The following is a 22285-nucleotide window of genomic DNA, read 5'->3' as shown; positions in this document are numbered from 1 at the left end:
GAGTTGGGATGACTGACTGGAGATGAGATGATTTGAGATGAGAGTTGGGATGAATGACTGGAGATGAGAAGACTGGAGATGAGAGTTGGGATGACTGACTGGAGATGAGAAGACTGGAGGTGAGAGTTGGGATGACTGACTGGAGATGAGATTTGGGATGAATGACTGGAGATGAGAAGACTGGAGATGAGAGTTGGGATGACGATCTGAAGATGAGATGACTGGAGGTGAGAGTTGGGATGACTGACTGGAGATGAGAGTTGGGATGAATGACTGGAGATGAGAGTTGGGATGACGATCTGAAGCTGAGATGACTGGAGGTGAGAGTTGGGATGACTGACTGGAAATGAGAGTTTGGGTGACTGACTGAAGATGAGATGACTGGAGATGAGAGTTGGGATGACTGACTGGAGCTGAGATGATTTGAGATGAGAGTTGGGATGAATGACTGGACTGGAGATGAGAGTTGGGATGATTGACTGGAGATGAGAAGACTGGATATGAGAGTTGGGATGAATGACTGGAGATGAGAGTTGGGATGACGATCTGAAGATGAGATGACTGGAGGTGAGAGTTGGGATGACTGACTAGAGATGAGAGTTGGGATTAATGACTGGAGATGAGAGTTGGGATGACGATCTGAAGACGAGATGACTGGAGGTGAGAGTTGGGATGACTGACTGGAGATGAGAGTTGGGATGAATGACTGGAGATGAGAGTTGGGATGACGATCTGAAGATGAGATGACTGGAGGTGAGAGTTGGGATGAATGACTGGAGATGAGAGTTGGGATGACGATCTGAAGATGAGATGACTGGAGGTGAGGGTTGGGATGACTGACTGGAGATGAGAGTTGGGATGACTGACTGGAGATGAGAGTTGGGATGACTGACTGGAGATGAGAAGACTGGATATGAGAGTTGGGATGAATGACTGGAGATGAGAGTTGGGATGATGATCTGAAGATGAGATGACTGGAGGTGAGAGTTGGGATGACTGACTGGAGATGAGAGTTGGGATGAATGACTGGAGATGAGAGTTGGGATGACGATCTGATGATGAGAGTTGGGGTGACTGACTGGAGATGAGAGTTGGGGTGACTGACTGGAGATGAGAGTTGGGGTGACTGACTGGAGATGAGAGTTGGGATGACTGACTGGAGATGAAAGTTGGGGTGACTGACTGGAGATGAGAGTTGGGGTGACTGACTGGAGATGAGAGTTGGGGTGACTAACTGGAAATGACAGAGTAAGAGACCGTCAATGGAGTTCCGCCACAAAGGATCACCAGCCCCGACTTGGCTCCATCAGATTTTCATCTCTTCCCCAAACTTAAGGAACACCTTTGCGGAGAACATTTTTCTTTCGACGATAATGTCAAGACCCCTGTGAATCACCGGTTAAGTCAGCAGGATGCACATTTCTGTCATGAGGCATCACAAAACTACTTGAACGTTCACAGAATTGTGGAGACCGCAGTGGTGATTATGTTGATAAATAAATATGCACCATGGTAGAGTAAAGATTGATGTTAGTATTTGTCTTTCTTTCATTCGCATATATTTACCTGTTTTGGAGAAAAAGAACAGGAGGCGTTACTTTTCAACACACCCTCGTGTATATATGATGTAACATTGGGGTGGTTGGGATTATAGTTATACATTTTAAAAGGGAAAAGGTGCATCCAACCAAAAGGTAACTCGATCTACCATGCTAATCTAGTACTAAACAAGCAAGAGCAGACCCGCTCTCAGGTGATGTTTCATCCATTTCCAACGAGCTTTCTCTTGCCAATAGACCACGGCACGTGTCCGCTTTTATTCCCAAGGTGACAATCCATTTCCGGTCACATGCTGGTGTCATAGGTCACATGTTTCCGAACCTTCGGCAACAAATGCCAATCAGATCATCGATAGTCCGCTCTGCTCTTTTTTTATTATTTACTCGTGATCTGGTGGTGTATTGATTGGGGTGAGTGGGTGTATGTGTTCGTTCCTGTTTTTGTGTTTCCAGGGATAAACAGGTTGGGTTTGCCTCCAGGTCGGACATGATGACGTGTGGGTTGCGTGATTGGTGGAGTGTCCATTGGGTGTTGTGCATGCGTTGGTGTAGTGTTTGGTATTGTTTGTTGTTTTTTGCTCACCTTATCCAGCTGGTTGCACCATACCTTTTTTACCATTCGTATTAGAGGTGTGTATTGTGTGCATATGTCCACAGTCTCTTCAGCCTTGCAAAAGGTGACACAGTCAGCCATAACACGTCATTTCCTGCAATCTGGCCACAATTGTGACTTTGATGGTACCTATGTCCTGGACACCATGTTCAAACAAACGACGCAGATTGATACTGGAAGCATGGCATATGAAGAGCTGAGGCGGTGCTCTAACTGGGTAGACCGTGGACATACCCACACAATACACAACTCTCATACAAATGGAAAAAACTGGATGGTGCAAAAAACTGAACAAGATGAGCAACAAACAACAACACTCGATCCCAAACACCATACCCACACATGAACAACACCCACAAGGGAACTCCACCAATCACGCAACCCACAGGTCACCATGTCCAGCCCGGATGTAAACCCAGCCATATTTGCGTCCCTGAAACATAAAAAGAGGACCTAGCACACATGACCACTCACTCCCATTGATCCAATACCAGATCACGAGTGAATAATAAAAACTCTCCTCGATTGACCTGTCGCACCGGCACGTGACCGGAAATGAATGGTGGCCTCGGGAATAAAAGCACACACTGTGTCGAGGCTAGGTGTCTATTTACCTGAGGAAGCTTGTTCAGTGGTGGGTGAAATGGCGCTGATTGAGTCAGCTCTTACTTTTTTTTTTTTTTTTTGTATACAGAGTCGAGGCTCGTGAAAGAGCTAACATTTATCAAACAAACAAATCAAACAAACAAAGTATATAAAAAGGTGAGCGGTCGACAAGATGGGGAGAGAAGGGGAGGAAGCACACAAACACAACATTTGAGAGCAGGGACATCGGGAGATGTGTAGGAGGGAGAGGGCCTGGGGGGAGGCAGGATAGGTATAAAACGCAAGGACACCAAGGACTTCCAGGAAAGAAGTCAAAAGTCACCTAAAAAAAGTGGATTTGGGGTGAAATTAGCAGGGGTAGAAAAGTTCAAGGTTTTGGATTGGGGAAGATAAGAGATGGTGGTGAACAGCTGTTTTAAAGACCTGGAGGGAGGAGTGGGATTGAAGAGAGTGAGGGAGTTTGTTCCAGAGGCGGGAGAAAAGTTGGAATGAAGGAGTGAAGGTGAGCAGAGAGTCTTGATTTTGGCAGTTTAACCATAAGAGGGTTGCAGGCAGATGTTGTGCGACCTGCAGGAATATTTGGGGGACAGAGCCCAGAGAGAGCTGGGGGAGCAAGGCCGGAGAGGAGTTGGTAGAAGACGGAAAGACCACCAACCTGCCTGCGGTGATTAAGTGAAAGGCCCTCGGAGATAGCGTCATCGTGGGAGATTCCAATGATTCTGAACGCTTTGGTTTCAACAGCGTGAAGACGAGCTAGGTGTGAGGCAGGAGAACCAGCCCAGAGGGGAGAGCAGTACTCCATTGAGCTGTGGATGAAAGCCTTGTATGTGGTGAGGAGCTCAGGTGTGCCAAGGAAGGACTTCGCACGACGGAGGATGCCCAGTCGGCGACTGGCTTTGGAGGCCAGCTTGGAAATGTGGTTTTCCCAGGAAAGATCATGGCAGATAGTGAGACCCAAAAGCTTGAGTGACAGTACTTCTTGGAGAGGATTATTCAGAAAGTAGATGGGAGGGTTGTCCAGTCGGTCTTTTCGGAGAGACATCGTAAGAGTGTGAGATTTGTCAGGATTGAAAGACATGTTCCACTTGTTTGCCCAGTCTGTGATTTTGTCCAGGTCTGCAGAGAGTGAGGAGGCTGCAGTCTCCGATCTGAGGGATGAGGAATGGAGCGGCAGAGAGTGGAGTCATCAGCAAAGAGATAGAGAGGATTTTCAAGAGAGTCAGAGAGATCATTGATGAAGACCAGAAAAAGCACAGGGCCCAGAACACTGCCTTGGGGAACTCCAGCCTGAACAGGAAGAGGAGATGAGAGAAATCATTCAGGGCCACACGTTGACTACGACTAGAGAGGAAGTCCGCCAGCCATGCGTGGAGATTTCCATGGATACCAAAGGAGGAGAGTTTGGTGAGCAGAGCGGGGTGCCAGACCGTGTCGAAGGCACGTGATATGTCGAGGGAGACAGCTCTAATTTCCTGTTTGGCATTGAGGACCTCCATCCATTGTTGAGACAGCAGAAGCAGCATGTCCAGAGTAGAGTGACCTGGTCTGAAACCAAATTGATGATCAGAGATCAAGCCATTGGAGAAGAGGAAAGATTTCATATCCAAAGCAATGATGGATTCCATGACTTTGCTGATAATTGGGAGAAGGCTGATTGGTCTGTAGTTGCTAGGATCTGTTTTTGCACCTTTTTTGTGCAAAGCGGTGATGTTGGCTGATTTCCAAGCAGATGGCAGTTGACCTTGAGCAAAAGAGAGGGTGAAGAGAACAGAGAGAGGGAGTGAAAGAGCGGAAGAACAGGATTTTAGGACCCGTGGGCTGATGCCTGCAGGTCCAGTTGCAGAATCAGAGTCGAGGGTTGACAGAAACTTCTCTACCTTGTCAGGAGGAAAGGACACGGAGTCCAGGAGCAGCTGGGTACGACTGGGTATGGTGGGTACAGAGAGGGATGGGTTTGGGACACAAGATTTAGAGGCAAACACAGAGTTGAGGCATTCAGCTTTTTCACGTGCGGAGTCAGCTGTGTAGCCGTTTGAGGTAAGGGAGGGGATGGAGGGGGAACAAACACCAGAAACAGATTTGACCAGACGCCACCAGGATTTGGAAGAGGGAGACAGATAAGAGAGTTCGGTCTTGAGAACGGAGAGATATTGTTTCCTGGCTCTCCTGAGGGTGGACACACACTTGTTTCGGGCTTTGTGAAAGGAAATGAGATTTCCTTCCGTTGGATTTGCTTTCCAGGAGACGAAGGCAAGTTGTTTCTGGGCAACAGCCTCACCACAAGATTCCGTGTACCATGGACGGGAGGAAGGGTATGACAACTGAAGACGAGATGGGATAAATCTGTGCATGAGAGAGAGCAATTTACTTTGGAAGAATTCCAAGGATGAGTTGATGTCAGAGGTGGTAGAGATGGGAGACCAGTCCAGATGATTGATGGCTGCTTGAAGACCGTGCCAGTTGGCCTGAGTGAAATGCCAGACTCGTCGACGCTGAGCAGGCTCCCTGAGAATGGTCAGAGAGATGTCCACTTTAACAAGCACATGATCAGATGATCCGATTGGAGCAGAAGAAGAGCAGCAGACATTTTCAGGGAAGTTAGTCATAACCAAGTCTAGAAGAGAAGATGCTCCGTTGACTGAGATCCGGGTCGGGAAATTGACAGATTGTGTCAGTCCCAGTGAGTCACAGAAGTCCTTTGCTGAGGAGCCATGGCTGGTGAGAGAGGTACCCACACCCAGCCAACTGGCATGGTGACAATTGAAATCACCACATATGAGGAAGAGAGAGTTGGGATGAGTAGATAGAAGTTGGTCCATATTATCAGACAGCGAGATGTAGATGGAGTCATCACTATTTGGTGGACAGTACAACACACATATGAACAAGAGGTGGGAGCGAAGGGGAAGCCGTAGCCAGAGGTATTCCTGTGAGTGAGGTGGAGAGAGTGCAGTGCAGGGCGAGTGAAGAAGAGAGTTTTTGATAAAGATAGCAAGCCCACCTGCAGGACGAGGCTCAGGTCTATCATACCGGAGGAGGGAGTAACCCGGGAGAGATACTAAGGAATCAGAGATAATTGTTTATTACTAGATTATCAGGGTAGATCTAGTTACTTCTTTGGTTGAATGTACCTTTTCTGAAAAACGATACCTACGGTGTTTCAAAAGTTAGTTTCCCAAGAATAATCTTGTTGTCTTAAGTAACAAAATAACATAAAAAAACAACATTACATTAACAATCTATAATTTTACATTTTGCAAACATATGTAGATTGTATACTTAAACAGTTTAATCTTCACTAAACTATTTAAATCTTAACTTCACAACTTTACAGAAATTGCTCGAAGTGACCACCTTTATTTTCTCTACATTTCCAACATCTTTTGATAACATTATGACACAGCTCCACAAAGTTCAGGTTTGTTGTGGAAAAACATCAAATTAAAGCTGAATGGATTTTTTTCCCAAGGACTCTACAGTTGTGGGATGTGTCACGTAAACATTGTCTTTCATAACTCCACACACAGAAAAATCACACGCTAAGACATCACATGATCTGAGTGGCCACTCGATAGTCCCACGACGACAAATCCCTTCTGTAAAAAATTTAGTTGAGAAATTCCCAGACTCGTTGCCAAATGGGTGGAGGTGTCCAATCCTGTTGCTACGTCAAGTTGCCAAATCATGGGAGTTGCTCCAGTTGTGGCGAGACGGTGTCCTGTAACATGCTTCGATAAGTGTCTGCTGGCATGGTCCCTTTGAAAAGTAGGACCTGGTTGCACCATCTGCATAGATTCCACTCCAAACTGTAACTCCCAGAACATTGAGTTATCACTCAGTAACAAAATGTGGATTGACATCAGACCAATGGACAAGGTGTATACCTGTTTACTCTCCCATTTGTTTTGAAAGTTTCCTCATCATTCCACACAATACGATTTATGAATTCTGGATCTGCTGTTGCATGATTCGTTCATCAGGATCATCTTCATTCAAAGCTTGTAACAGTTGTGGTTTCCAAGGATTTATCTTCAGTTGCCTCAAAATATGAGACTGGCTTGTAGAAATGTTCAATTTGGCTGAAGCTCCCCTAAAAGACTTTTGAGGCTTGTTCAATCATAGGTTTGCAACAACTTGCTTGTTTTCACCCGTTGTAGTTGTTCGAGGGCGACCACTCGTTGGAGCATCTGTGATGTTTCCTGCAACATCAAAGTTCTTATCAAGATTGTGTATTGCTTGGCTTGATGGAAAAATGACACTTGGAAACTTATTTTTGAACGCTGAAGAAACTTCTCTCTAATTCTTTACAGTTTCCACCACAACTTCAAAATATTAATTATTTGTTCCTTATTTAGATGCCGCTCCATCTTCTAGATTGAGTAGCACTTTACTCAACTGTAAGGAGAAAAATATCGTTTAAAACAGTTCTTCCACCCCCCCCCCCCCCCAAAAAATAACCCCTCAAAATTTGGGTAAACTAACTCAATACGAAAACAGAATTCATGATAAACTGGCTTTCAAAACAATATATATGTACAATTTAAGAAACAGGAAGTAAATTCCTGCATGGAGCTAGTGTGAAAAAATTCTGACTCAACCCGGGACTTGAACCCAGGAACCTCATCACTTACGCGGTGACAGCCCACTGAGCTATTGAGTCTCCTGGATATCCTCAGAGATTTCTCACACTAACACTGCGAGCTTTATATATATATAAAACTGTGAGAAATAGCAGAAACTTCACAATGCGAGCAGGGTTCCTCATTTGCATTAAATAAATAATCGGACCAAATTAAATAAGTAGAGGTGGTAGTTTCAAGATGAGTGATCTTTTATTTTCGACAAGCTTTTGACCAAACAGGTCTTCTTCTTCAGTCTTCCTCGATTTCAACAAAAAACAATCTTTCGACGAAGACAATTTCGACACTTTCGTTGAACTTGAGGAAGACTAAGAAGAAGATCTGTTGGTCGAAAGCTTGTCGAAAATAAAAGATTGACCGTCTTGAAGCTACGTCCACTACTTATTTAATTCCTTCCGAATATATATATATATATATATATATATATATATATATATATATATATATATATATATATATATATATATATATATATGCACTTTCCATGGGATATAAACAGTGCTGCATCGGTTTTGATTGTTAATGGAGTGGCACACTCAAACAGACTCTCACTGCGCCATGTTTACACATTTGAATAGCGACCATGCATCGCTTACACCGGCTCAATCACGCCAAATTCATTTTTTTTAAAGGTACACTGACCGAACAGGTACTGTGACGTTCTCTTGCGAAAGGTGTCTTGTTCGGTTTACGTTTTCCCCACAATATGGCCACACAGAGCAATGATAGCTTTGCACGTCTGTTTTCTCAGGCAAACCTTTTATTCTCATATCCACAGCAAAAGAAAAAAGGCAACAATAATCGGGTACATTCAATAAGGATCAATTCTTTCGAAGAGTTCAAAATGACAGAGGATAAAGAATAACCCATAAAAGGTGCACAATGTACTGGATAGGTGCACCAGTTGAAAGCAGATCCACAGCAAGCGATTTATACGTATACCAAACTCGTACGTGTATAACTAACATGGAAAGTAGAGTTCAATCACATATATCATGGCGTTTGGAGACACAGGAGACAGAAATGTCATCACAAATGGACACACAGTGCACAAGGTAAGCGAGACGAGGCAAAGATTTGTGAGCAAGGAGAAGGTAACAGGTAATGCGTTGTAGACGGTCCCGTTTCACAAGGCCCTCACCAGGATGGTGATGACCCTGACGGTTTTATTGTGCACAATACCGCTGTCGTTTCCTCCGCGTAGATCCTCGCTGGTAATTGTCAGATTATCCTTCTCCGTCCAATGTCCAATCTGCAATCACACAGAAACACTTGAATGAGAAATTGGAGTTATTTCATAATGAAAGAGATCCAGAGATGTGGCCCCGTGGTGGTGCTGCAGGTTAAAGTACGTCTAATGAGTACTTTAACTCACTTAAAAACAATTAAACCAAGAAAAAGAGCAATTGGAGATTGCAAACCCCCGCCAGGATGTATTTCAGTGGTTTTTAAGGCTGTTGTGTTGAAACAAATATGGCGGCCGAACCACGTGACCGACGACGTCATAATTATCATTAAAAATTATGCAGGTGGAGTTGCACCTAGGGTGAAAATTTCCTGTCAATCGGACCAACGGTTGCAGAGAAACATCATATTTATTCTTTGCGGACAAACAGACAAACAAACAGACAGATGAAAAATCACTCAAAGAGCGACACTTGGCAAAACAGAACAAAGTAGAATGGCATTCAGTAGAGCATCCTTTTGACGTCAAAAATAATTAGTGGTTGAAATCAGTGACCTGATATGCAAATCGTCTTCAAAGTTTAAGTTAATGTGATGAAAATTGACAATATTAGAAATTTGGCCTATGTTGACCTTTTGGCCTATGTTGACCTCAATAATAGTTGGTGGTTGGTTTCAGTAAGCTGATATGCAAATTCTATTTAGATTTCAAGTCAATCGGATGAAAATTGAGGATTTTAGGAATTTCAAAAAAGTGGTTGACCTATGGCCTATGTTGACCTTATGACCAATGTTGGTCTCAAAAAAAGTTGGTGGTTGAATTCAGTTCGCTGATATAAAAATCCTATTCAAATTGCAAGTCAATCGGATGAAAATTGAGAATTTTAGAAATTTGAAATGGTTGTTGACCTTTGGCCTATGTTGACCTTTTGGCCTATGCTGATCTAAAAAATAGTTGATGGTTGAATTTAGTTAGCTGATTTGTAAATCCCATTCAAATTTCAAGTGAATGGGATGAAAATTGAGGATTATAGAAATTTGAAATTGTTGTTCACCTTTCGCCTTTGTTGACCTTTTGGCCGATGCTGATCTCAACAATAGTTGGTGGTTGAATTCAGTTGGCTGATATGAAAATCCTATTCAAATATCAAGTCAATCGGATGAAAATTGAGGATTTTAGAAATTAGGAAAAAAAAGTGGTGGATCTTTGGCCTATGTTGACCTTTTAGCCTAAGTTGATCTCAAAAATAGTTTGTGGTTGAATTCAGTTCGCTGATATGAAAATCCCATTCAACTTCCAAGTCAATCGGATGAAAATTGAGGATTTTTGAAATCCGAAATTGTTGTTGACCTTTGACCGATGTTGACCTTTTGGCCTATGCTGATCTCAAAAATCGTTGGTGGTTGAATTCAGTTTGCCGATATGTATATCCTATTCAAATTTCAAGTCAATTGGATGAAAATTGAGGATTTTAGAAATTTGAAATGGTTGTTGACCTTTGGCCTATGTTGACCTTTTGGCCTAAGCCGATCTCAAGAATAGTTGGTGGTTGAATTCAGTTTGCCGATATGTATATCCTATTCAAATTTCAACTCAATTGGATGAAAATTGAGGATTTTAGAAATTAAAAAAAAAAGTGGTTGACCTTTGGCCTATGTTGACCTTTTGACCCCAAAATATATAGGATTTTGTCGGACCACGAACTCTACCATTTTGTAAAGTTTCGTGAAGATCGGTTTAAAATTGTGTGTGACCTGTAGGCAAGTATAAGTGAGCGGACAGACAAACAAACACACAAACCGGAGTGAGAAACATACTTGCAATTTTTTGTTTGTTTGTTTTTTTGCCAAGTAACAAATAGACAAACAAACGGACTCAAATGCAATACCCTCCCCTCAGGCGGGGGTAATGCTTCAACAATGTAATTAGGAAGTGCTTGCACAAATAGAGTATCCGCAGAAACTTATAAATTGCTAAAAACCTGCTCTCATTCACTTGACCACCTTTGGGTGCCTGCCCCTCATTTCATACATAGCATGGAAGAACCAGGTGATAGATGAGAGAATGGTAACGTATTCACAACGAGGTAACAAGGAAACAGCCAGACACAAGCAAGCAGGTGTCTAAGCGAATGGGTATAAGTGGTAGGAGAGGAAAGTGCTCTTCCACGAGCCTCGACTTCATATACAAGAAAATGATACTCTGTATGATGAAAACCACTCCTTTTTGCATCGTGATGATGCATAAGGTTACCAAAGCAGTTTCTTGTCTATTGGGAACAATCCTGGACGGGTCTCCACTCTCGAATCTCGGGATACTCGAATCGCTCATTCATTCCCAGTAAGCTGGTACTCATTTCACCGACCTCGGAAGGATGAGTCAACCCCACCCAGTGTTAATTCAACGGCATGGCAAGGGCTTGAATTCAGAACCTTGATTCCTGAATCCAGCCACCTTAACCGGGAAGTCAACACCAGACTTGTGTACCATATAGTCAGGAACAAATTCCAGAAAAACGCTCATTTTAAGAGTCCTGGGGGCATGTTTTAGTAAAAGTTGGTAACCTGCCTTTCTAAGCTAATTTGAGCATGCCGAATCCGAAAATCGTGGATGCAATGCCGAATGTTGAGGTTAATTAGGTCAAATCATAAAAAACAAAATGGCAGTCAAAACAATACTGTACGTGATTTTTAGCCTAATTCAGGGGTGCTAGTCCAAAATATGAGCTTCGAAAGGTGAAGTTCGGAGTTAAGTCGGTCAGGTCATGAAAAAACAAGTACAAAAAGTTTTAATTAAAACAAAGCCGCGTCGATGTTACACAATGCCTAGATGCAGCTGTGCCTATAACGTCAATGTTATAGGCACAGGACATTCCTATTGATTCGATTACTTGATGTTATTTTTGTGCAAAGTGAAAATATATCTCGGCAATTTCCCGTGTGTGGCGACGAATTTTAAATATATCTCGGCATTTTCCCGTCTGTTATTTCAGGCGGTGTATGACTGACCATGCCGCGATTTAAAAAATATATATCTCGGCAATTTCTCGTGTGTAGCGACACGTGAACGAAGCTATGCTCCTCTCTCCACATTATTGTGACGACGTATAAATTAAATATTTCATTGTGACGATTGTCATCAAATGGACGAATTTTTAATATATCTCGGCATTTTCCCATCTGTTATTTCGGGCGGTGTATGACTGACCATGCCGTGATTGTAAAAAAATATATCTCGGCAATTTCTCGTGTGTAGCGACACGTGAACGAAGCTACGCTCCTCTCTCCACATTATTGTGACGACGTATAAATTAAATATTTCATCGTGACGATTGTCATCAAATGGACGAATTTTTAATATATCTCGGCATTTTCCCGTCTGTTATTTCGGGCGGTGTATGACTGACCATGCCGCGATTTTAAAAATATATATCTCAATGGACTTGAAGTTACAGGCCTTTGAGAATTCATTTCGGTCTATAAAGGGCAACTTTCATCGGATTTTCTTCCCGTTTTATTTCAACCGAGTCTAAAACTATGTTAGCGACTGTGAAAAATGAAATGATATATCGAATTTGATTTGAAATAAAACTGTGTGAGAGAGGAAGACACCATGGGCCTACAAAACGGCCTCAAAGCTATGCGAGTTAATAAAATGGTGGATATTTGTTTATATGAAGCCTCTCCCACAATGGGTGGAGCTATGGTTCCCAGAATGGGTGGAGCTTTGAGGTTTTGTCTTCTCTGCAAGAACAAGAAGAACAAGAAGAACAAGAAGAACAACAACAACAACAGCAACAACAGCAGAGGGCACTCTATGACCAGCGTCTTGCGACGCGGCTAAAAATGTATTTTAAAAAATTGTATACTGTAGAATTCCGACATTCGCGGGGAATGCGTTCCTGAAAAATGTTGAGAATGTCGAATCTGCGAATGTCGGAGCATTGTTTCAATGGGAAAAATGGGGATAGGTTGCCGGCAGTTCATGATTCATAACAGAAAATGTTTAAATTTTACAAACCATTGCACATCATTACAGTTTCATTTAAAATGCTTACAAATAAAAGAACAACAACAACAACAACACCAGATACTATTACCAATTTTTATTGAAGATATGGTCCATACAGTACAAAGTGACTTTTGATGACGATGATGATTTAGAATCAAGTAAACTCAATGAACTCCTCTGAAGAGGATGCAGGTGAGGGTGCTGATGAGTGGTGCACCGAAAGGAATGTAGATGAAAGTGTTGAAGAGGATGCAGGTGAGGTCACTGATGAGTCGTGCACCGAAGGGGATGCAGGTGAGGGCGCTGAAAGTGTTGAGGCGGAGGGGTCGGGCGAATAAAAATGTGTGATTGTGAGCTGTTTCGCCCAGTGCTGCAGGTGTCTGTGCAGCTCTTTGTATGGTAGCGAGACAGCATCCAACCCCCTCTTGAATCTGATGTACTGCTCCATCACTGGGTCGGCATCTGGCAACCTGTCAATGACTGACCTCATATACTGCAGCATCTCAGCCAGGAACTTGAAGGTCAGGTTTGGCCTTGCCACCTTATCCTCCTCCTCGGAAGCCTTAATGATGGCCTCCCTTTCCTCCTCAATCAGCTCGTCACCATGTGAGGGGATGAGCTCCTCCAAGCTGCATGTCATCAAAGCCTTCCCATTCCACCTGCTGTGCCAACCCAGCAATTGTCTGAATCTCTTCTGTGGTGTCAGGAAAGCCTCTGAAGTCATTGACTACCTATGGCCATAGATTGTGTCAGCAAGCGTTGATGGTGGAGGCTTTAACTTCGTCCAGGCAGGCCTTGATTGCACTGATACAGTCCTTACAATATTTCCTGACGCTAAGTTCAGGAGTGAGATCAATAGCATCCAAGATGTGACGGAAGGTGCGGCGGGTGTAATACATTTGAAACATTGGACTGACACCTGGGTCGAGTAGTTGGATCAGGCAGGTGGTATTGGGTGGCAGGAAGACGACCTCGACATTGGCATGAGCCACCTTCTGCACCTCGGGGTAGCCAGGAGCGGGGTAGCCAGGAGCTTCCTCTGGGTAACCAGGAGCTTCAAGGTTCTCCACTAGCAGGAGAGCCTTGAAGGAGAGGTTCTTTTCTGCTAGGTACCTCTCAACTTCAGGAACGAAACAGTTGTAGAACCAATCCATAAAGATGGCAGCTGTTACCCACGCCTTTCTGTTGGCCCTCCAAAATATGGGTAGAGCTTGCTGGTTTTTGCCTTTGAGAGCATGCGTGTTTAGAAAACGGTTCAGCATCATGCAGTCCCCTTTGGCGTTGGCGCAGAGGAGAAGAGACACCTGGTCCTTTGCAGACTTGAAGTGTGATGCTGTCCTTTCTCGCTTCAAGATGAAATTCCACGTAGGCATTTTCTTCGGGAACAGGCCAGTCTCATCTGCGTTGAAGATATGCTCTGGTACATATCCCTTCTTCTCGATGAGCTGCGCAAATTGAGCAGGGAAACTATGAGCTGCCTCATGGTCCACTGAGGCATGCTCTTCTGTGAGATTTACATTGTGGAGACCATACCACTACTTGAAGCACTCAAACCATCCCCTGCTGGCTTGGAAGGGACTGGGGACACTTGTATTCACATCACTCGTACCCGCATCACTTGTATCCGCATCACTTGTATCCACATCACTTGTATCCACATCACTTGTATCCGCATCACTTGTATCCACATCACTTGTATCCGCATCACTTGTATCCACATCACTCGTATCCGCATCATTTGTATCCGCATCACTCATCTTTGCAGCAACACCCTTGCCAGCCTGATGATCATACATTCACTTTGCCTTTTCACGAATCAGAAGTCCAACTTAAATTAATCTTCCTCTAGGCATTGTCCTCTATCCACACATTTAATGCCTTCTCCATTGCTTCGATGTGAATGTCCTTGACCTGCGGTAACCACTTTGGAGCTGGGTACTGCACTCGCCCTGACACTTTCCCAAATCGCATTCTCGTTTTCTTTATGTAGCACACAGTCTATTCGTGCCTGCACACAGAGGCCGCACTCTCACCTCTTGATAGTCGGTCAATCAGCTCCACTTTCTGGCTCAGGCCCATGACTTTTTCTGCCTTTTGGGAGAGGACACATCTGCACTCGTACACTTGGGCCCATGATCGAATAATGTGCGGAAAAGTTCACGGGCATGAGGAGTCACGGCAGATGAAGGCAGTGGGATGGATGATGTGCGCAAAAGTTCACGAGCGTGAGGAATCACAGCAGGTCAAGGCAGCAGGACAGAATAAACAATGAAACCCACGACACTCTGCATATATGCAGTTGTACAGGGGTTGTAGATGGGTGGAGGATGGGTGAGCAGTGTGTCTATTGTTTGTGGGGAATGGTGGTGTGGGATAGTGGTGGGTGATGGTGGTGGGGGGTGGTGGTGGGGGATGGTGGTAGGTGATGGTGGTGGGAGATGGTGGTAGTGGATGGTGATGGGTGATGGTGGTGGGTGATGGTGGTGGGAGATGGTGGTGGGGGATGGTGGGGGTGATGGTGGTGGGTGATGGTGGTGTGGGATAGTGGTGGGTGATGATGGTGGGGGATGGTGGTGGGGGGTGGTGGTGGGGGATGGTGGTAGGTGATGGTGGTGGGAGATGGTGGTGGGTGATGGTGGTGGGGGGATGGTGGTGGGTGATGGTTGTGGGTGATGGTGGTAGGGGATGGTGATGGGTGATGGTGGTGGGTGATGGTGGTGGGAGATGGTGGTGGGGGATGGTGGTGGGGGATGGTGGGGGTGATGGTGGTGGGTGATGGTGGTGGGGGGTGGTGGTGGGTGATGGTGGTGGGGGATGGTGGTGGTGGATGGTGGTTGGGGATGGTGATGGGTGATGGTGGCGGGTGATGGTGGTGGGTGATGGTGGTGGGGGATGGTGGTGGGTGATGGTGGTGGGGGATGGTGATGGGTGATGGTGGTGGGTGATGGTGGTGGGGGATGGTGGTGGGGGATGGTGGTGGGTGATGGTGGTGGGTGATGGTGGTGGGTGATGGTGGTGGGGGGTGGTGGTGGGTGATGGTGGTAGGGGATGGTGGTGGGTGATGGTGGTGGGAGATGGTGGTGGGGGATGGTGGTGGGAGATGGTGGTGGGGGATGGTGGTGGGGGATGGTGGGGGTGATTGTGGTGGGTGATGGTGGTGGGGGATGGTGGTGGGGGATGGTGGTGGGGGATGGTGGTGGGTGATGGTGGTTGGGGATGGTGATGGGTGATGGTGGCGGGTGATGGTGGTGGGTGATGGTGGTGGGCATGGTGGTGGGGGATGGTGGTGGGTGATGGTTGTGGGTGATGGTGGTGGATGATGGTGGTGGGAGATGATGGTGGTGGGTGATGGTGGTGGGTGATGGTGGTGGGGATGGTGGTGGGGGATGGTGGTGGGTGATGGTGGTGGGAGATGGTGGTGGGTGATGGTGGTGGGTGATGGTGGTGGATGATGGTGGTGGGTGATGGTGGGTGGGTGATGGTGGTGGGTGATGGTGGTGGGTGATGGTGGTGGGTGATGGGGGTGGGTGATGGTGGTGGATGATGGTGGTGGGTCATGGTGGTGGGTGATGGTGGTGGGTGATGGGGGTGGAGGATGGTTTTGCGCACATACTGCTGCTTTATGCGTGTCATGTGAAAGATGCTTTTAGAACTGTGTCATGCATGTTGCTGGTAGGGGATGTTTTTGCGCCCACTAAAAAAACGTGAATACATGAAGCACAGGGCTGAGAATGTAGAAGCGTGTCACATTTTATGAACCACGAATACGTGGGGTCCACGAATGTCGAAAAGGGAAGGGAGATCTCAAACGTCCACAAACCAGTGCTGGCAGACGAAACGCCGAATTTAACATCTATATGAGGGACCGACCGCACACACATTGATGCCTCGCCGAGCTTACAAGACACCAAAATGACAGTTTATAGCCAGGTCCCACCGGACAGTTTATAGACAGTTTATAGTTTACAGCCGGGTTTATATTAGACAGTTTATGGCCGGGTCGGGATTCAAACCCAGGCTGGACAACTCAGAGGATAGTGAGCGTACCTCTGGGATATCCTGCCAGCCTATTTTGCTGCTGACGACGTTTAAGGATCCAAGATGAAAATTAATCCAACAGGCAGAAGTTTAAATTCACAGAGGTTAAAGGTCAAGTTTTGCATCAAACCTTGCGTCAAACAAGCGCAACAGCATCAAGACAATGTTGTTTCACAATAAAAGTCTTATATTAGATGGAATGGTTCTCCTCAAAGAGGAAAGCTGTTTTATCGACATTACCTGGAAAGGAAAGTTTCTCCTCTTTCTGTCAGCAACGAACCACCAGGGAGTGCATCCTGCACACCATCCCTAACCCTTAAAAAGAAGCTCAAAGTGAAAAGCAGACGCTGAGGTGTAATTTGCCGCAAAGACCTGGACCACTTTGAATGTGGGAGACTTTCCATGGAGAGACAGTGGAGGCAAGAAAGGAAAACCTTCCAACTCCATCTCCGCAAGGACCAGTCTATACCTGCGATGTTTGCGGTCGGTCTCATGTTGGACTTCGAAAAGGACAACTCACGCCATCATCATCATGGCTCGTATTTCTTGATGTCTCCTCTCCACTGGCATGTTGGTACCATGCTCAACTATCCTGCCGAATGCTCCATTTAAAGAACATTTGGAAATTTCTGGAACGAGGCCGAGTGATGATGCATGTGCACGTTTCCCCCGGATTGTCAAACAGGCTACAAAGCACAACTAACATCGGTCATGCTACCGTTACATTGACTTGGGAATGCATCACATTTGCCTCCGCAGGAAATCCTTTCATTATGATGACGCTGCACATGTGCACAGCATAATATTACATCTGCCTCGTGGATATTCGGTGGCGATACAGATCACACCGAGCCTCTGTGCAGCTTGAACTTGACCTGCACAGGTAAATCATGAGGCGTGATTTCGAGTGCAGGTAAAGGTGTAACACTCATCATTTTGGACGAAGAGCTAATGCCAAACAAAAGCTGATATCGTGGGACAGAACCCGATCGGTCTTAATTTAATGTGCAGCAAATGATTTGTTTTCCTTCTTGGTTTAGCGATTGAATAGAATAATGACACTACAATGAAAGGTAAAAAGGTGCATTGAGAGAGAACTGTATTTGCTATGACATCGTTTCACCATAATATATAAAACATTGCTGGCAGGGTATCCTCGAGGTACACACACATGGTGGTGGGGGATGGTGGTGGGTGATGGTGGTGGGAGATGGTTGTGGGGGATGGTTGTGAGGGATGGTGGTGGGGGATGGTGGTGGGAGATGGTGGTGGGTGATGGTGGTGGGAGATGGTTGTGGGGGATGGTGGTGGGGGATGGTGGTGGGTGATGGTGGTGGGGGTTGGTGGTGGAGAATGGTGGTGGGTGATGGTGGTAAACCCTAACCCTAACATCAAATCCCGACCCAGTTATAAACTGTCATCCTGGTGTTTCACAGGTTGGGTGAATCATCAGTGTGAGTGTCGTCCCTCCAATGGACATTAAATTGGACTTTGCTGACATTGGCTGTTGAACATTAAAGATCCCGTGATATCCTTCATGAAGAAAGGCGAGCTATCACCCGCACTCTGAACATATTACAAATTCATGCCCTTACTACCTGTGTCAGAATGCCAACCCGTCCAGGTTTGTAACTCTAGCCAAATAAATTGCTCAGGTAAAACGACACACTATATAGAGCATTGCTCATGATCTGATCAGAAAGGCGTGCACCTGTGAATGCAAAAATAAAAACGATTTTTTGAAAAACGAAAAACGACATTTTGTGGTCTCAACGATAGTATAAGAAAACACGGTGAATGGAAAGGACCCCCCAAATCGTGATAAATATGGCAATAAACAAAAACAATAAACAATTCTTGGGAAATTCCCAAGGTTTGAATACAACAACAACAACAACAACATGCATTTTAAGGCCATTTTCCCTGCGAGAGCGGGGGTTAGCCTTGCGGTCCCCATGACAATCTTCTCCATTTTGCCCTATTTTCTGCATCTCTCCTTGTTAACCCCCTTGCCCGCATGTCTTCTTCCACCATCTTTAGCCAAGTCTTTCTCGGTCTTCCCCGTCCTCTACTTCCTTCCACATTCATTTCCATCACTCTTCTCAACCAGTCACTTTCATCCTTCCTCAACACATGACCAAACCATCTCAACCTGTTCCTCTTCACAGCATCAATCACAGGCTCTATTCCCATCATCTTTCGCAATTCATCATTTGTCTTCTTCTCTCTCAACGATACTCCGCACATCCGTCGAACCGTTCGCATTTCCACCCTTTCCAACCTTTGTTGCTGCTCTACGTTCATTACCCATGTCTCGCTCCCATAAATCATAATACTTCTCACACATGCAGCATACACCTTTCCCTTCAGCTTCAACGACACTCCCCTCCTCATCAGCACACCACTCAGTTCCCGAAACTTCTTCCATGCACATCTCACTCTAGCAACCGTTGCTGAGTCTGATCCACCTTCTCCATTCCGCATGTCTCCGAGGTAGCAAAATGTTTTCACACCTTCCAGCTTCACGCCGTCTCCAAGATCCAACTCAACATTTCCTCCATCTGCAGCTCCCTCTGTGCACACCTTACATTTGAATGTAGCTGCCACACTGGTTAATGACCCTCTGAAACCGATACATTTTTGATGAACCCACTCAGCACACATTGTACATTGAATGGAGTTCACTCCAACACCCTTCCTACACACAGCACAGGGCCACTTCCCAGTTCTTTCCACCTCACCACATGCTTTACCACTTTCCATCACCTTTGTCTTTCCGATATTCACCTTCAGACCTTTTGTCTCCATACATTCCTTCCACTTGTTCATCTTTTCCTTCAGTCCATCCATACTTTCCGCAATCAACACCAGATCATCTGCATACAACAACTCCCACGGTAAACCCTCCTTTACGTTCTGAGCCAGCACCTACATCACAGCTACAAATAGTAGTGGACTTAGTACCGACCCCTGATGCACTCCCACCTTCACCTCAATCTCACCATTGTTCCCGTCCTTCGTCCTTACAGCTGTGCGCGCTCTTTTGTACATTGCCATCACTACTCTGATCAACCATTCTTCCACTCCTAACTTCCTCAATGCCCATGTCAATACTTCGCATGGAACCCTATCGAATGCTTTCTCCAGATCAACAAACCCAAGAAACAACTTCTTCCTCTTCTCCATGTACTTCTCCTGCAACTGCCTCACAATAAAGAGCACGTCTATTGTTCCTCTTCCTGGCATAAATCCAAACTGCATTACGTCGATCTTCACCTTCTTCCTTATCCTCCTCTCCAACACCCTTTCCAATACTTTCATTCCATACTCCAATAACTTTATCGCTCGGTACGAGCCACACTCCAGAGGGTCACCCTTCCCCTTGTATAGAGGGACGAGGGTACTCAGTTCCCAATCCACTGGAATGTGGCCTTCTTTCACCACCAGATTACAGATCTCTGTCATTCTCTTCACACTCCAACTTCCTGCTGTCTTCAACATATCTCCCACAACTCCCGTCGGCCCTCCCGCTTTTCTACTCTTCATTGCTTTTATCGCTTCCTCAACTTCCTTCTCAGTTATCTTCTCTGCCGGTCCTAAAACTGGGTTACTCTCGATGTTGCCATCCCATTCATTCTCTGTATTCAACAGCATTTCCATATATCTTTTCCATCTTCCTTTAATTCCATCTGGGTCCACAACGATTTGTCCCACTTCATCCTTCAAGGTTTGAATACCATGTTAATTTATTGTAAATGATCGTTTTATAACACTCGATTCCGTCATATAATCCAAGTGAAAAGTTAAGGGATGTAGAGTAGTTACTTCATAAGAGGAAAATGGTTTGTAAGAATGGAATTTCCAAAGAAAGCATTCTTGGACCGGAGGGGATCTAAATGTTACAAGTGGAAGAATAATTACACTTTTGAGCTACTTCTTTCCCCCTCTTCTCCAAGATTCCCCTCCCTTTTCTTTCCAACCTCCCAATACTCCCCCTTTACCTCCCCCTTTCCTTCCTTTAACTCTTGATCCTCACCTTTGTGGTTGCAGCTTGGTGGCCCCTTACATAAAAGAAAGCACAAAACAAGTGGAGCTACATTCAAAGTGCACCGCCGCCATATCAAATAAATAAATACAGTATCCTCCAGCGCCCGATATTGCCAGGGCACCTTCAGCACTCAGCGATGCTGCCATGCAGCACATGGACAGAGAATTTGGAGGGGGTGGTGTACAATAATTGATTGAATAATTGCGTAATTAAAATAAATAAATAATAATCGTAAAATACACTGCATGACCAAAAGTATGCGCACACCTTCTAATTAGTGGATTCGGCTGTATCAGCCACACCCATTGCTGACATGTATATATAATCAAGCACACAGCCATACAATCTCCATAGACAAACATTGGCAATAGAATGGGCCATACTGAAGAGCTCAGTGACTTTCAACGTGGCACCGTCATAGGATGCCACCTTTCCAACAAGTCAGTTCGTCAAATTTCTGCCCTGCTAGAGCTGCCAATGGTCAACTGTAAGTGCTGTTATTGTGAAGTGGAAACGTCTAGGAGCAACAACAGCTCAGCCGTGAAATGGTAGGCCACAAAAGCTCACAGAACGGGACCGCCGAGTGCTGAAGTGCGTAGCGGGTAAAACTCGTCTGTCCTCGGTTACAACACTCACTGCTGAGTTTCAAACTGCCTCTGGAAGCAACATCAGCACAACAACCGTTCCTCGGGAGCTTCATGAAATGGGTTTCCATGGCTGAGCAGCCGCACACAAGCCTAAGATCACCATGCGCAATGCCAAGCATCGGCTGGAGTGGTATAAAGTTCACCGCCATTGGACTCTGGAGCAGTGGAAACGTGTTATCTGGAGTGATGAATCACGCTTCACCATCTCGCAGTCCGACGGACTAATCTGGGTTTGGCGGATGCCAGGAGAACGCTGCCTGCCCGAATGCATCGTGCCAACTGTAACGTTGGGTGGAGGAGGGATAATGGTCTGGGGATGTTTTTCATGGTTCGGGCTAGGCCCCTTAGTTCCAGTGAAGGGAAATCTTAACGCTACAGCTTACAATGACATTCTCGACGATTGTGTGGTTCCAACTTTGTGGCAACAGTTTGGGGAAGGCCCTTTCCTGTTTCAGCATGACAGTGCCCCCATGCACAAAGTGAGGTGCATACAGAAATGGTTTGTCGAGATCGGTGTGGAAGAACTTGACTGGCCTGCACAGAACCCTGACCTCAACCCCATCGAACACCTTTGGGATGAATTGGAACGCCGACTGCGAGCCAGGCTTAATTGCCCAACATCAGTGCCCGACCTCACTAATGCTCTTGTGGCTGAATGGAAACAAATCCCCACAGCAATGTTCCCAACATCTCGTGCAAAGCCTTCTCAGAAGAGTGGAGGCTGTTATAGCAGCAAAGGAGGGACCAACTCCATATTAATGCCCATGATTTTGGAATGAGATGTTTGATGTTCGGATGTCCACATAATTTTGGTCATGTAGTATAATTAATTTCTGAGTCAATTGGCTAATATAATACCTAAACCACAAGTGTTTCATCCAAATTTGTACCTTTTTCAAAATAATTAATTAATTGAAAAAATAAATAATTAATCGAT

The 22285-nt window shown here is 45.3% G+C and overlaps 1 protein-coding gene across 1 annotated transcript in view; it reads right to left on the bottom strand.

The window, feature by feature from the left end:
- LOC137425674 (glutamate receptor 2-like) overlaps nt 1-22285 on the bottom strand; it is a 501515-nt gene that overhangs the window by 113830 nt on the left and 365400 nt on the right. Inside the window, exon 9 of the mRNA XM_068114326.2 lies at nt 8560-8670. Coding sequence (XP_067970427.1) covers nt 8560-8670 — 111 coding nt within the window. The remainder of the gene's footprint in view (nt 1-8559; nt 8671-22285) is intronic.

The sequence above is a fragment of the Myxine glutinosa genome, chromosome 4, assembly GCF_964187855.1.
Source record: "Myxine glutinosa chromosome 4, kmMyxGlut1.1, whole genome shotgun sequence".
NCBI lineage: Eukaryota > Metazoa > Chordata > Myxini > Myxiniformes > Myxinidae > Myxine > Myxine glutinosa.
The sequence above is the reverse complement of the archived record's forward strand: the minus strand, read 5'-3'. Positions and strand labels throughout refer to the sequence as shown.